This window comes from Electrona antarctica (assembly GCF_951216825.1).
Source record: "Electrona antarctica genome assembly, chromosome: 18".
In the NCBI taxonomy this organism is placed as follows: Eukaryota; Metazoa; Chordata; class Actinopteri; order Myctophiformes; family Myctophidae; genus Electrona; species Electrona antarctica.
In genome coordinates, this window is record NC_136799.1 from 41,461,663 (window position 1) to 41,477,535 (window position 15,873).

The following is a 15,873-nucleotide window of genomic DNA, read 5'->3' on the forward strand; positions in this document are numbered from 1 at the left end:
CCTGGGCGCTACACTTCCTCTGCCAACCTGTGGGGGCAGCGGACTGACCTCATGCCTCCTTCTATGCATGAGGACTCCAAGCTGTTTCTTTTCACCTGACAGGGGGGAATTTCCCTGGTCGGACATAGCGCGTGGAAGGAACACGTTATTCCGACCAGTTCCTTTCCCCTCCATCAGGCGCCCTGGCTGGCCAGGGGGAGGTAGTTTTAGAGACCAGGAGCAATGGGATTTTGGTTCAATATTGGCAATGTTTCCCCTGTAAGTCTGGAAGAAAAGAAACGGTCCTGCACATTATCTTCACTTCACAAAAAACTATTTTATTAGGCTACAACGTTTCGGCCCATCTGACCTTCATCAGGTATATCCCTATTAGATACCTGATGGCGTTCAGTTGGACCGAAATGTACTCGCAATAAAATACTTTTTTTAGCTGTGAGTGAAGACAGTGGGCAGGATCTCTATGTTTTCTTCTAGTCACGCACTAGTTGAAGACAGTGGGCAGGATCTCTGTTTTCTTCTAGTCACGCACTAGTTGAAGACAGTGGGCAGGATCTCTTCTAGTCACTAGTTGCGCAAAAGGACCCATTAGAAGGCCTATTCATACTCCAGTGTTAGCCGGCGATAAGGTGACCGCTGGAACGTGAGCGCTGAGTCGCTTATCACCGCAGCGTGACGTCATGTGATTTTCATACTGTGCTGCAATGGTTCTCAAGTTGGGGTGGTTCCAGGGGGGTCCACAGTAAAGCTACAGTCGGGTGCCACCGATATTGTCCCTTATCATTTGACCCATTTAGGCCTGACCTCAAAACTTTTAAAAATCCTTCTAAATCCTCCAGTTTTCTGAAATAAATATTTTCATGATTTTTCAAAAATAGCAGACCTACAAGCTCGTAGCGCGCCACTCGGTGGCACGCTATGAGCTTGTAGATCTGCTATTTTTCAATAGCTAAATTATAACATAATGTTTAAAACACCAAAAGGGGTTCCCGCCCAAAATGGGTTAACTGTCCTTTTGCGCAGATCACGCAAACTTCAGCAAAAAGAAAAGGACAATATCGATGGCCTCCAACTGTAGTAATCATGTCAACCATTTTATGTTGGCTATTCAAAAACAACAGATCTACAAGCTTGTACATCTGATTTTTTGTCTTAAAAAAAAAAAATAGTGAATCATTTTAGAAAATAATTCAAATAAATCTTCTTTTCTGGGGGTCCCTGGCTCGTAACGTGTTCAGGCGGGGGTCCTTACATGAGATAGTTTGAGAACCACTGCTGTACTGGGCTGAACGGAAACCAGTGGAAGGTAGGAAAGGCACATTTGAAAAAAGAACAAAAAAAAAAGGAACCAACTCTACACTTATCAAGCAGTACTGTAAACTTCACAGCATGAAGTACATCTGTGATTTGTAGTCAACTAGATCTGTACGTGCCCGTTGGCCACCGGCCTCCATGGGAACGATGCAACTTGGGAACCTAATAATACCCGTTGTCGTAACACCCATTTCAACTGTCTGTCTGTGTCTCACATGGTCCTTAACCCATTCTGGGCGGGAACCCCTGTTGGTGTTTTAAGCATGATGTTATACTTTAGCTATTGAAAAATAGCAGAGCTACGAGCTTGTAGATCTGCCATTTTTGAAAAATCGTGAAAATGTGACGCAAATCTAAGAATATATATTCTTAGATTTAGGTTTTTAACTCAAATCTTTGCTTCATGTGGGGTCCCTGGCTGGAACTACATATTTTGAGATGGGGGGTCTGTGGCCCAATAGAGATAATTCTGGGGGTCCTTGACAAAAGGTTGAGCACCACTGAAAACTGTCATCGGTCTCGGTCGAAATGGGTTAAAATGGAAGGTTACCTTTCAGACAGAGGCGGTACTCACCAGCTGAACCTCCCCGAACGCCCCTCGGCCGATGACCTTGACTCTCTCAAAGTCCTCCGACTTCATCTGGAGGTCTCTGATGTGGGCCATGATCTTCTCATCTGCAGCAGGAGAGAGGTGTCAGCCATTAATCCAAATCGGTTTAGTTGCCAACCTCGAGAATATCTTGTGAATGCTATTTTTTAATCCATCTGTGCCAACCTCGAGATTACGAGATTTGATTAAAGAGCATTAATCCAGCTTTAAGCATTGTTATAATTTAGCTATTGAAAAATAGCAGATCTACAAGCTCATAGCGCGCCACCGAGTGGCGCGCTATGAGCTTGTAGGTCTGCTATTTTTGAAAAATCGTGAAAATAAAAATGTAAAAAATAACTTCTTTTTTTTTTTTTTTTTTAATAATTTGGGGACCCCCTAAAATAATTTGGCGACCCCCCGAGGGGTCATGATATTTGTTACCCTTTTTCACTCCCATGGTAGAAATAGGCTCGTCGGTGCACGCGCCCATGCACGCGGTTAATAGTGGTTTTTGTGCTCGGAATGGGCTAAAGTACCATGTATAGCCTAAGAAGTCGCGCTAAGAATATTAATCGTCCGGGCGTTAGGCCTCACTCACACCTAAGACACACGCAATTAAGACACACTTGTGTCCCGTGTCTTCTGTGTGTCTGCCCTCCCCCCCACCATGCAACAAGGTTGTGTCATCAAACCATGTGACTCCCATTCAGTATTTTAGCTGTGACGTGAGCGCCCCCTCCTGAGATACTTCCGGGTCCTACTTTTGTGTCGCTTTTGTGTCCCCATAGAGTTATACTGTGACGCTCCGTTGGACTAAATCTGAGACGAAAAACAACCACGAAAGTCTAATTTTACCACTTTCCTCGCAACAACAAAGCTGCTGCTCTCCCAAATCTGGCTGTGACAGGCCCAATGCCTGCCCCACACTGAATACTATCGCCATTTTATTTCATTGTGTCAACTAAATCCTCATTAATGCAAACTAGATTCAACATACCTGCAAACATTCTAAATATGCCCCCGAAATATTTTACTGAGCAAATGGACTGTTACCACCTTCAATAATAATGATAATAATAGTCTTTATTGTCTCCACATAATTTTTTTTTGACACTTGTACAAAACATTAATAATTCTACTCGAGTTGGAAGCATTAAGACCCATTTTAACCCTCAATGGCTTCCTTTCTGAAAAATAACGTCATTGTAAAAAGATTCACACGTTTAGATATTCTATTTACAATGAGATGCGGACGGGAGCTGGTGCCACTTGGACCCGGACGTAACGTAGCACTACAAAATGACGTCGGACTTAAATACTGAATTGAAAATGCATTGAGGCGGCCATGACACACAGAAGACACAGGACACAAGTGTGTCGTAGGTGTGAGTGAGGCCTTAGTACACAGCCTGGAGCGAGGCAAGGACTGTCTAAAGAGGACGAGACGCGAAGACCGTACTGGCGATGCCTTGTTGCTCCATGGTGCTCCATGGAAGGAAAGAAACATGCGCAATGGGCTATATGCGGCCAACACTTCCGCTTTCAGCTTCCTTGGTCTCAACTGCGCATGTTTCTTTCCTTCCATGGAGCACCATAAGCAACATGGCGTCGCCCGTACGGTCGTCGCATCTCGTCCTCTTTAGACAGTCCTTGGAGCGAGGCTACACTACAGACATGGAGGGCAATCACTTCCGGGTCGGGCGGATGTGGCTCTTCTTCTTTGCTTATTCCGCGCATTTCACTGGCACTATACGTAGCCTCACGATCCCGCCTAGAGGGCTGCGAAGGATTGTGTTAGGATCAAATGGCTGGTCTATGTCGGGTGTAAACCTCATTATGTCCAAAACTGTTACTTTTCAGGGCTCAAGTTCAAAAGCGTCAAAAGTAGCAGAAAGCAGAAAAAGTTAAAATACGGAGTTAAGAGGTTGTCACCCAACTTGTTGTTGGGTGCAAACGATACAAAGGATCGAGATCAAAAGCTGGTGTACGCTGTGTACAATCCTCAGCGTTAATGCAACATTTGGCTATACATTTCCATAAGGGTCCATTTGGTTGAGATGGGATTTTACTGACTACTTCCAACAGTAACAGTAGCACTGTAAACTTTACCTTATATATAATTAAAATAGAGTTTAGATTTACGAAATGGAAACAAGAACATCTGCAGGTCTACGGTTAGACCGGTCAGACAGAGACACACACGTACGCACGCACACACACACACACACGCACGCACGCACGCACGCACGCACGCACGCACGCACGCACGCACGCACGCACGCACACTACTTACATCGGTTTAGAAAGGTTTCAATGTTTTTGTTTTTCCGTAGTGCAGGGTAGTCCAGATCCAACACCAAGGCATTTATGGAGTCCTGAAAGGAGAGGCAAACAATAATCACTCATCTTCACACAGGACAGGTTTTTCCTGACAAATCTGACAAAGCTGTTTTCTTTTAAACCTCAATGAAAAATAAATAACTAAACACTGACACTTTTGTGATGTTTCAAAAGTAAGTGCAAGGAGTGGTTTTTTGGGAGTGTGGACACATCTTTTTGGTTGATTGAATATTGTATTAGTCATATAAATGTAAACAGCACAGGTACTACAGTCAGACATTAAGTCAAAAATCACACCCGTGTGAACTGAGTGGTGTAAGGTCTTATATAGCCTGATCAGCTGTGGTCTGACGTAATGTCTGACGTAATGAAATCACACCCGGGTGAACTGGGTGACCGTAGCAACCATGCTCATTTTTTCTGCACAGACAGACAGACAGACTAACAAAGCCAGTTGTAGGAGTGGTTTACACCACTCAAAAAGGATGACAAAAAGAAGACATGGGGGGGGACTTGTTTCCATTGTGGGCCTATGTGTTCAATTCATCAACATAGCATACAAACTTGACACAATATCTGACATGGGAGATGGCCTCAAGGAGGCTACAGTACTGACTCTGCTGTACGGGGGCCAGAGACATGGACTCTCTCACAGTAGGGCAGAAAAAGGCCCTGGATGGCGTCGACACAAGAATGCTACGAATGGCACTTGATGTCACATGGGCAGACCACATCAGAAAAACGTGCCAGACCTCTACGGAGGCCTCCCACGGGTCACAGAGAGAAGGATGAGGCACTGCGTCAGCCACCCCGAAACTAGTGGCAAGCATACTGACGCTCTGCACGGAGCTATACCCACCAGGGCACAGCTAGGAAGGGAAAGAACTGCCCATAGACTCTACAGACTTTAAATTAAGTCTATTATATTTTTTTAATTATTCTACAGTATATCCGCCGACGTGGCGGTCAGAAATGGAACCTGAAATGAATGCTATTGGTTGGGACCGGAGCTGGGGGGTGGGTCAACGGGTGGACTTTACTGAACGCTCATATACTGAAACTCCCTTCCTGGATCGTTCCACTTCAGCCACTTCGACCACCATTACGTCTTCAATGGAACGTTACAAGCTCAAAACGTGTTGCTTGTGGATCTGCTACTTTGGATGCTTTTGTGTGACAAAACATAAAAAAGGTTCAAATATGAGGTTTCTGCCTGACAACAACAATTTATATTTAATCATTAGAGCATATTAAATACATTGAGCAGGCATATACCAGGCAGTTCAAGTTCAGTGGGACCCTCATGGCTCTATTTTCGTCACTGCCTTACCCCTTTTCACTAAACTACTTTGCCTTTTTTACTATTTTGGAAAAACATTATATTTTGAATCCCTGTAACATTACTTCCCGTTTACACCTAGTAGTAGTAGTAGTAGTATGTTGTTTTTTTCTTCCCTGTGAATACAATACTATATTTATTAAAAAAGGGAAGTGTCAGTCAAACTAAAGCCACAGATAATTTATTGCACAGCTGCTTATCGTGTGTCTATATTTATTATAACTATTGTGTGCTTCTTTTGTAAATAATGCCCGAATTTGTCATACTACAGTGTCACACCAAAGTAGGAGAAATCGCCAATCTGCTCACAAGCTCACAAATGCGTCTCATTATGTGATGGCGGCACGCTGTGAGCTAATATTTAAAAACATCTTTAGTGAAATGGTGAAGTGTGTCTGTGGGTTTTATAAAAATTGAACCAATGTAAAGTAGTAACAAAGGCTGGTGACTAAATAATAACTTGATCTGAAGTTTTTTTTTTTTTTGCACCTTTTCTGAAAAGAAACCGTTTTGGACATACAAGGTTTCCGCCCAACAGCGACGTTATAACGTTATATCTGACTAGACAGAGAGCTTCGGTAGCGTGCTATTTGCATGGAATAAAGCCAAATTAAATCCCACGACTGAAACATTTTTGATTGCTTTAACCTTTAACCTCTTGTGAAATATCCAGAATATAGGCCTACGTGAATTCACAATATTTCCAGAAGCACAATTATGTTTCTATTCTTAGTTTAAATTGACCACTTTTGGTGTTTTAAGGATTATGTTATACTTTAGCTATTGAAAAATAGCAGATCTACAAGCTCATAGCGCGGCACTCGGTGCCGCGCTATGAGCTTGTAGATCTGCTATTTATGAAAAATCGTGAAAATGTGCCTCAAATCATTGAATATATATTCTTTCAGTGAACGTTTTTAACTCAAATCTTTGCTTCTGGGGGGGTTCCTGGAACAACATATTTCCAGATGGGGGTCGGCGGCCAAATACATATAATTCTAGGGGTCCTTGACATGAAATATTGAGCACCACTGATACAGAAACATAGGTATTTGAAATGAAATGAAATGAAATGAAATGAAATCTATATTTACCCAGGGTATCTGGGCTAAGCTCAAGAACTTGTTTCCAGCCAGGCCCTGCTCATAGAACACATTTCATCGTAGTGGTTCAATGCCTTGTTCAAGGGCACTTCGGCGGTGGTAATTTTAACGTGTCGGACGGCTGATTCGAACTGGGAACCTTCCGGTATCAAGACCGCGCCGCTATCCGTTCGGCCACCGCTGCCACTTCAGAAAACTGTTTTAGAAACCGTTTTTTTAGAATCGGCCTCAGGTCTAAATGGGTTAAAATCGTCACCAGCCACTTCATGTCTTTAATCTTAAAAACAATAATACGGGTAGCTCAGTCGCCTTTGGACCACAGGTTCATGGGTTCGATCCCGGGCACCGCCAACTCAGTGAATGAGTACCACGGCTTGGTGCAGCAAGTCGTGCGGGAAGTACTGGGAGCTGATGGTAGGTGTGGCGCTCCACCTCAGCAATCCATCTCCCAGGGGTCTAGCGCATTGTAACGGGGACAGACTCCTGCGTGTTACTGGTCGATACAGACAATAAGCCACTCCCCACCTACTTCTTACTAGCTCCGTGGCCTTGAAGATTGTCTATTTTCCTTGTGAGACATGCTTCCAAATGGCTAAAATCAAACCGGTCATCAAGGCGACAGGGAACTTGAATCCATGCATTTGACAGAAGGAGAGGCGAGTCCACATGGAAAACCCTTTGGCAACCGCAGCGTTAAATGCCATAGTGGATCTGATGATATTATATAATGTTACGTAATGCAGTATAACAAGCATTTGTGTGATTGTAAATACTTGTGGATCGTAAATCACAGAAGCGGAGTGTTTACAGTGTCGCATTGTCATCGTGAGCCTCATTGCAAAGTAAACTATAACTTTCTCCCCACTATTTCAATATCAACTTGAGCAAAGTTCACATTGCAGGACATTAATGTTGTATGCGAGTCACACAGCGAGGAAGAAATATCGTCTGTCGGGTGGGGAAAAAACCTCGTATGTCAAAAGTAGCAGATCTACAAGCTCAAAACGTCTGCTACTTTTGATGCTTTTGCGTTTAACGCTGTGGTATAATCAGGTATAGGGCGGAGGAAAAACACCCAAACCGTTAAAGGTATATTCAGTGATTTCACTTCATTCAAATATCACTTATTTTTTTATTTTATTTTTATAATCCTCCCTACTATAGAGTGTGCTGACCATATAAGGAGTTCCTCCCTGTCCCCAGTGAGCCCCTGGGGTCAAAAAACCCTAGTTTCAGTTTTGGTGGCGGGTGGCAAAACCTTCATCCAATAAGGATGAGTGGGGCCTTCCTCCAATCATGATCGAGTGGGGGCGGGCCTTGGTGCACATGCTGTTGGCCTGTTGCACTTCCCCCCACTGAGCGTGCATGTGCACATTTTGTTACCGGGGCGGACTGGGTGGTTTTCCAAATCCCCCAAATCACTGAATGCTCCTTTAAGCGGTGTATGGAGCTGTCTGGTTGCTGTCTGGTTGCTGTCTGACCGATTCAATACAAGTATTAGAAAGTAGAAATTGCAAAAGGTAGCGTTAGGATACGGTGGAGTCTTTAGTGCCCCGGGCTGGGAACGAACCCCAAACTCGGGTCTTTTTCACTCACAGTACAGGGTTGCTGTCAAGCATAATAAAGATCAGCAGATCCCGGGCATTCACTTTATTTGAGAGATTTGACAAATGTATTCATTCTACACGGGGGACATGGTGCCGGTGGCCATATTGTCCTCTAGTCCAGGCGTTCTCAACGTTATGGGCTGGGGGACCCCCCGGAAATGCTTTGGCCATGTCTCGCCCGCCCCCCTGCCCCGCCCCCCCCTCCCCACCACCAATACAAATTGACCGCTACAATAACCTTAATAATAGAGAAAATACATAAATACTGAAACTAGATATAATCATTAAAGGGAAAGTTTATGCATGTACTATGTAAACTCTTAATATCCATTTTCCAACCATTCAGTTGCAAAAACAAAAACAAGATAGTCAATGGCATTTAAGGTTTGTGTTAATTAGGACAAGAATCTACATGCACTATAGCTGAATATAGCCCCTCAAAAAAAGGCTAACGTGGGACCTGCGACTCGCAGAAGGAGGGTTGTGGCACAGCAGCAGCAGCAGCAGCAGCAGCAGCAGCAGCAGCAGCAGCAGCAGCAGCAGCAGCAGCAGCAGCAGCAGCAGCAGCAGCAGCAGCAGCAGCAGCAGCAGCAGCAGCAGCAGCAGCAGCAGCAGCAGCAGCAGCAGCAGCAGCAGCAGCAGCAGCAGCAGCAGCAGCAGCAGCAGCAGCAGCAGCAGCAGCAGCAGCAGCAGCAGCAGCAGCAGCAGCAGCAGCAGCAGCAGCAGCAGCAGCAGCAGCAGCAGCAGCAGCAGCAGCAGCAGCAGCAGCAGCAGCAGCAGCAGCAGCAGCAGCAGCAGCAGCAGCAGCAGCAGCAGCAGCAGCAGCAGCAGCAGCAGCAGCAGCAGCAGCAGCAGCAGCAGCAGCAGCAGCAGCAGCAGCAGCAGCAGCAGCAGCAGCAGCAGCAGCAGCAGCAGCAGCAGCAGCAGCAGCAGCAGCAGCAGCAGCAGCAGCAGCAGCAGCAGCAGCAGCAGCAGCAGCAGCAGCAGCAGCAGCAGCAGCAGCAGCAGCAGCAGCAGCAGCAGCAGCAGCAGCAGCAGCAGCAGCAGCAGCAGCAGCAGCAGCAGCAGCAGCAGCAGCAGCAGCAGCAGCAGCAGCAGCAGCAGCAGCAGCAGCAGCAGCAGCAGCAGCAGCAGCAGCAGCAGCAGCAGCAGCAGCAGCAGCAGCAGCAGCAGCAGCAGCACATGCCGACCAAACGAGGAAGTAATATATCAACATGTGCATTCCGAGGAAGTAATATATCAACATGTGCATTCCTCATCGGTCAAGCCGCAGCGCTCGGTGTGTTTAAAAGACAGCAGCCAACCCAAACACTACAACAACAAGTAACCCCTCGCCCCGGCCCGCCTCCAATTGTGTCAATTTGTTTCTTTAACACCCTTTAATCCGCTCGTCTTGCTCCCATTTGCTTTTCTTCCGTTTCCCCCCCCCCGACTATCTATTGTCTATTCTGGTCGGGCGGTTGGTTGGTTGGTTGGTTGGTTGGTTGGTAGGCTGGCATGGTCTTGAGTCTGTCATTTCCTGCATTTTTTTTTATCCCCCCCTCCTGCCCTCTCTCTCTCTCATTTCTCTCTCTCTCTCTCTCTCCGTCTCGCTTTCGTTCAACTCATGATTATCTTACTATGTCAAGTTGTTCCAGGGGGTACCCAGCCAAAAGTAGTAAATATAGCATCACGGTCGTTTTTTTAAAAAAAATAGCAGATGTATCTGCTATTCATTTATTTGTTTATTTTATGTCTGGAAAAAATATCTAAAATGTTGATTTATTATAAAAAACATAAATCTTCTCTTCTGGGGAGGTCCTTAGGCACAAACATATTTTCAGATGTGGGTCCGCGGGCCGAATTCATATCAATTTCGGGGGCCTTCACATCTCAAAAGTTGGAGAAGCACTGTTCCACTGTTTGTTTGAGAACCACCAGCTCTCTCTCTCTCTCTCTCTCTCTCTCTCTCTCTCCCTGCAGCAAGCAGTTTCATCATCTCAGACATCTTCGCTTTCCCCATTAAAGGACTGACCTCACACAAAACTACTATTTAAGGGAAGAAAAAGCACACGCACGCCCACACACACACACACACACACACACACACAGTCACACACACTCGTGACGGACACGCGCAACACACGGATCTCCCCATGAGCTCAGCAGCAATACAGGAAATGATCCACCCAGCCCGAGGGCTGGAGGATCATTTCACTGTCATGAAGCGAGTCCCTGTGTGCAAGTCATTTCCTCTGAGGCAGCATTCTCCACTACTATTGCACCGCACGCGTGCATGTGTGTGTGTGTGTGTGTGTGTGTGTGTGCGCGAGACCCGAGACAGAATATGTGCATGCATGCGTCGCCACACTACAGACAGTCTGAAACTAAGCCCACCTCTTCACACTCCACCTCATCGCAGGGCTGGTGGGCCACGGCACACTCACCCAGAAAATAATATCGAAAAAACCAACATCAAAACCAACATCTTAGGACGAGTAAAACGGCTTCATCACGCCCATGTAGGTTAATCCAATAATCCAGTGGGGGTGCCCAAATTTATATAATTATTATTTTTTGGAAGAAAAAGAGAACTTTTAAGGCCTAAAATAAAATTGTGACAAAAGTAAATCAACGAACTATAATACAATCAAAAATATTATAGTCAAATATTACCTAGCCCATTCAGGACGGGAACCCCTTTGGTGTTTTAAGCTATTGAAAAATAGCAGATCTACAAGCTCATAGCGCGGCACTCTGTGCCGTGCTATGAGCTTGTAGATCTGCTATTTTTGAAAAATCGTGAAAGTGTGGCGCAAATTTTTGAATAGCCTATATATTCTTTCAGAGCCAATGTTTTTAGCTCAAATCTTTGCTTCTTATCTGGGGGGAGTCCCTGGAACTACATATTTTCAGATGGGGGTCCGCAGCCAAATACGTCCTTGACGTGAAAAAGGTTGAGCACCACTGCTCAACCTTTTTCATAAAAACTGTTTTTTTAATCGGCCTCAATAGCCGATCTACAATAAGCTCACAGGCACTGTGAGCTCCCTACAATTTCAACTGCTTGTCAGGGTGGGGTGGGGGGGGTCCCCAGTTTACATTATGAATATTATGGGGGGGGGGGTCGCGGCCTGAGAAGTTTGACAACCAGTAGAATAATCGACTAAACATCCCCCCAGAGGCCACAGGGGCAAAACACGGCCTCGTTCACCGCCATTACAAGCTTTTCTTGTGCAGCCGGAGCCACGTGACACGAGCGCGGTGCCCCGGCTTCGCTCCTTCCCGTACCAGCAGGGCGGCCCGGGGGGCCGGCAACGGGCGCTCCCCTCTCCGTTTATCTCACTTGTACTGGTTTCCCCACATGTGTACTGTAATGTATAGTATATACACGTATGTATGTATGCCAGCAAAGCGTGCCACATGCGAACACACTCGTTGCGAGTCAAAACAAATCTTTTAAACCACCAGCCAGCAACAGTTCTAAATGTGTGATGTCCAAATCAGCAGTGAGTCAGTCGGAGTGAACACACACACACACACACACACACACACACACACACACACACACACACACACACACACACACACACACACACACACACACACACACACACACACACACACACACACACACACACACACACACACACACACACACACACACACACACACACACACACACACACACACACACACACCCATTTATAAATCGTTGCTGTCTGAAGCAAACCACCCAACTATATTTTATTTTATTATTAGTTGTATTCATAAATCAGTGCTATTGAACACCCTTAACGTCTGTGTGGTGTTCAAAAAAGTATTGAACCAAAGTATTAAAAAGCGCTTCGGACAAAACCTCTTACAATTTAGCCGACGCTCTTAATCCAGAGCGATTTACATTAAGCAGGAACAAAAAGCATGGCAATACATCACATACATAAAAAGTAGTTATCATGAAACATGCGTAAGCTAAGAAGGTAACAGTGGAATATATCTAATGACTACATAAAATGCAATTCTAGTGCCGTCTACGTAACATGCTATAAGTCTGTATAAAATACTATCCAAGTCTACATAAAGTGCTATCTAAGGGGCTAGGGCAAGTGCTACGGGCCATGGTGGAGTCTGAAAAGGTGGGTTTTCAGACTACGTCGGAAGATTGGGAGTGAGGCTGCAGTTCTGATTGTAATGGGAAGTGCATTCCAACGTTTTGGAGCCAGAAGGGAGAAGAGTTTGGGACGTGTGGAGCGTTGTCCCGGAGTTTTTAGTGAAGGTACTTCCAGCTTCCCTGCGTTGGCTGATCTGAGTGCACGGGAGGGTTTGTAGGGTTCGACCATACTTGCAAGATATGGGGGAGCCAACCTTTGATTGCTTTGAATACCAGCATCAGAGTTTTGTATTCTGTGCGGGCAGCGACCGGGAGCCAATGGAGGGAGCGGAGAAGGGGGAGACTTAACTCCATTGGACCATCAAACGGTCTGCTAAAACTACTCCACCACCTCTCCCCTGCTCTCATGCAAGTCATTGACAATATATAAAGTCACAACGCCAACTTTGACGAGGCAGTATTGCTTTGTTTTAAAAATTATATTTTCTTCATTTCTTGAAAAATGCATATTTTTAATTTCTTCCCGACAGCAGATAAATACTAAAGAACCCACGTGCCTTGGGGAGTAACAGTACAATCACACCGAAACACAGTTACTCTCCACTGGACGGATTTGAACGTGTTCCAAACAACCTACTGTGCCCTTCCCCCCACAAAATAAATACAAAGAAACAAAACACACCCACAAACTCACATTAGCTCATGCTGGGTTGTGATAATAACCCAATTTGTCTTTTGCTCAAAACAATAATGACATGTGACATGAGTCAGTATGTTCAAAACGGCAAAAGGAATAATTAACGTAAGCTAGACCCAGAACCAAAATGCCTTTTAAACACCGACTCCCACGTTATCTGGAACAAACTCAAACCCGGAAAAACAACACAGGTCTGCTGCTGCAACTCTGTTCTTTTTACATCTTAAGCTGAAGATGTTTTCTGTTTGGCTCCGAATTTTTATTGAGGCTTAAAGGCAGTGATTCTTAAATTTCTTCGTGTCAAGGACCCCCAAAATGCATGCATGCATGTATGCATGTATGTATGTATGTATGTATGTATTTGGTTAAAATGGGTAAGGTTTAAAAAAAAAAGAGGCAAAAGCATGCTCTGTTGCACTGGCCTAAAAGTGGGTCCTCTAAAACTGTATGTATGTATGTATGTATGTATGTATGTATGTATGTGTGTGTGTGTGTGTGTGTGTGTGTGTGTGTGTGTGTGTGTGTGTGTGTGTGTGTGTGTGTGTGTGTGTGTGTGTGTGTGTGTGTGTGTGTGTGTATGTATGTATGTATGTATGTATGTATGCATGCATGTATGTATGTATATGTATTTATGCCCGACAGCAACCATATCAAACTGGGAATGATCGAGGTGAAAAGGTCGAGAACCCCGCTACAACCTGGGCTAAAACAAACCCACTTCCCTTGCCTTGAACGGCCCAATCTCTTCCCGAACAACTTGCCAGGTGGAAGTATTGCGTCTCCACTTCACCCAATCAGCCTGACTTCTTGCATATCTGCTCCACCGGGCACTTAAGCTCTGTTATCGTACGTGTCCACTCTACGCTGTACTGTAATCAAGACTGTTGGGGCCTATGCTTTGTTGCCTGGCAACCCCTGGGAAAATACAAAGAGGTGAAAGCATGCAGAGGGTTGCTTTTAGTTGTTTTAAAGCAAAGCTGCAGCCCCGATCATTGGCAACCGCTTGTATTTTACAGTGTTATTGTGTTCCATTCTATTTATGACTCTCTCTGTGTTTTAGCATTCCTGCGCTCTCCATTCTCTTTGACTTTTCGGGGCCTGTTTCGGCTCTTTACCACCCAATAAAGGAAGCCACGTGGACGTAGCAGGCAGGAATGTGATGATGTAAAATGAAAAAGAAAAGGAAAAAAAGCCTTGATTTATAGGGCTACTTCGTTTGGGGGGGAAGGGGGCGGGGGGGCGCCGAAAACTACCTGTCATTTTGGGCTTGCAGATCGGCTATTTTTGGACCAGTGGACCGTGGATCGGGGCGGGGGAGGGAGGACCAGATATATTCGGCAGAAACAAACAGTGAGGAATCACCAAAGGTATTCAAAGCAACCCCCCCCCCCCCCACACACACACACACACACACCAGAGACCCCCCCCCCCCCCCCCCCCCCCAATCATCTCTTTTTTATACCCCGTTTCCCAAAATCTCCGCCTCCTCCCACTCCTTTCCGAACCATTCTCATCTCTAGCCATGTGGAACAGAAAACAAGAGCAAGCGCTCTGGGCTTTAAAAGGACTCGAGCAAAAGAAAAGCTAATGTTTTGATCAAATTCCAGACGTTTAAAAATAGTTTGTGGGGGGATAAACGGAGGAGAGAGAGAGAGAGAGAGAGAGAGAGAGAGAGAGAGAGAGAGAGAGGGCCAGGGCCCGGGCAAGAGCTGGAGGACCATGCCAAGCGAGGCCCATAACTCTTCACGAAAAGTCGACAAGAATCCTTGTCGAGAGAGAGAGAGAGAGAGAGAGAAGGCAGCGAGGAGTGTTCTACCTACCTAGTGTAGCGTTGCTGTGTGTCGCTCTAGAAACCTCCTATCTCCTCCACACATTCTAACTTTGTGTTTTTGTTTCGTAAATGAATGCCCTACTTGATCACACTTGACTACAGCTTCAAAGCATCAAAAGTAGCAGGATCTGCACGTTTGAAACGCGGTGCGGAGCTTGTAGATCTGCTATAATCCTGAAAAGTAACCGTTTTGGGACGTTTCCAGTTCCCCCGAACGACAGGGATGATATTTGACTGCAAAGTAAAGCTGTGACACAGAGCTTTCGTTTGCACATTGTTCTATACCAGCCTATGTATACCTATGTGTCTTTAACTGCACATACTTTTCTTAAGATTGTATTTCACACTTTGGCGACGTAAACATAGTTTCCCATGCCAATGAAGGCCGTTTGAATTGAACTGAGGCCACAGAGAGAGAGATAAACAGAGAGAGAGAGAGAGAGAGAGAGAGAGAGAGAGAGAGAGAGAGAGAGAGATACGGAGAGACTCGCAAAATAGCACGGCCAAAGACCCCTCGAGGGAGGCCGTTGTCTTATTTTTTCATTTGACAGATTGTTGTCCCACCATGTGCTGTTGGCCAGCGATGTACGAGCTTTATTAGTAGGTTTACTGAGGAATGTGACAGGATAAAATAGCAGGTTGAGAGTTGAGACCAGAGCAGGGCTTGGATTTGCTTCATGCCATTGGTTGTCAAAGTGGGGTCCCGGGGACCCCCAGGGGTCCTTGGGGGTGGGGCTGGGGTCCACAGCTAAAGGAGTTATAATGTAGCATCACAATCATTTTAGCCACTTTATCCATGTTGTATGCGTACTGGGCTGTTCAAAAATAGCAGATCTGCGAGCTCACCGCGCGGCACAAAGTGATGCTTGTGCATCTGCTATATTTGTGAAAAAACGTATAATTTGTGTTGAAAAAATATCCAAACTTTTGAATCATTTTTGAATGTCTTAAATCTTCTCTTCT

General features: G+C 45.4%; 1 protein-coding gene across 2 annotated transcripts in view; it reads right to left on the minus strand.

Moving 5' to 3' along the window:
• rock2a (rho-associated, coiled-coil containing protein kinase 2a) overlaps positions 1-15,873 on the minus strand; it is an 80,639-nt gene that overhangs the window by 45,193 nt on the left and 19,573 nt on the right. For both annotated transcript variants that reach the window (XM_079527897.1, XM_079527898.1), the window contains exons 2-3: positions 4,197-4,278; positions 1,886-1,986 (exon numbers count right to left, since the gene is read on the minus strand). In XM_079527897.1, the coding sequence (XP_079384023.1) occupies positions 1,886-1,986; positions 4,197-4,278 (183 nt within the window). The remainder of the gene's footprint in view (positions 1-1,885; positions 1,987-4,196; positions 4,279-15,873) is intronic.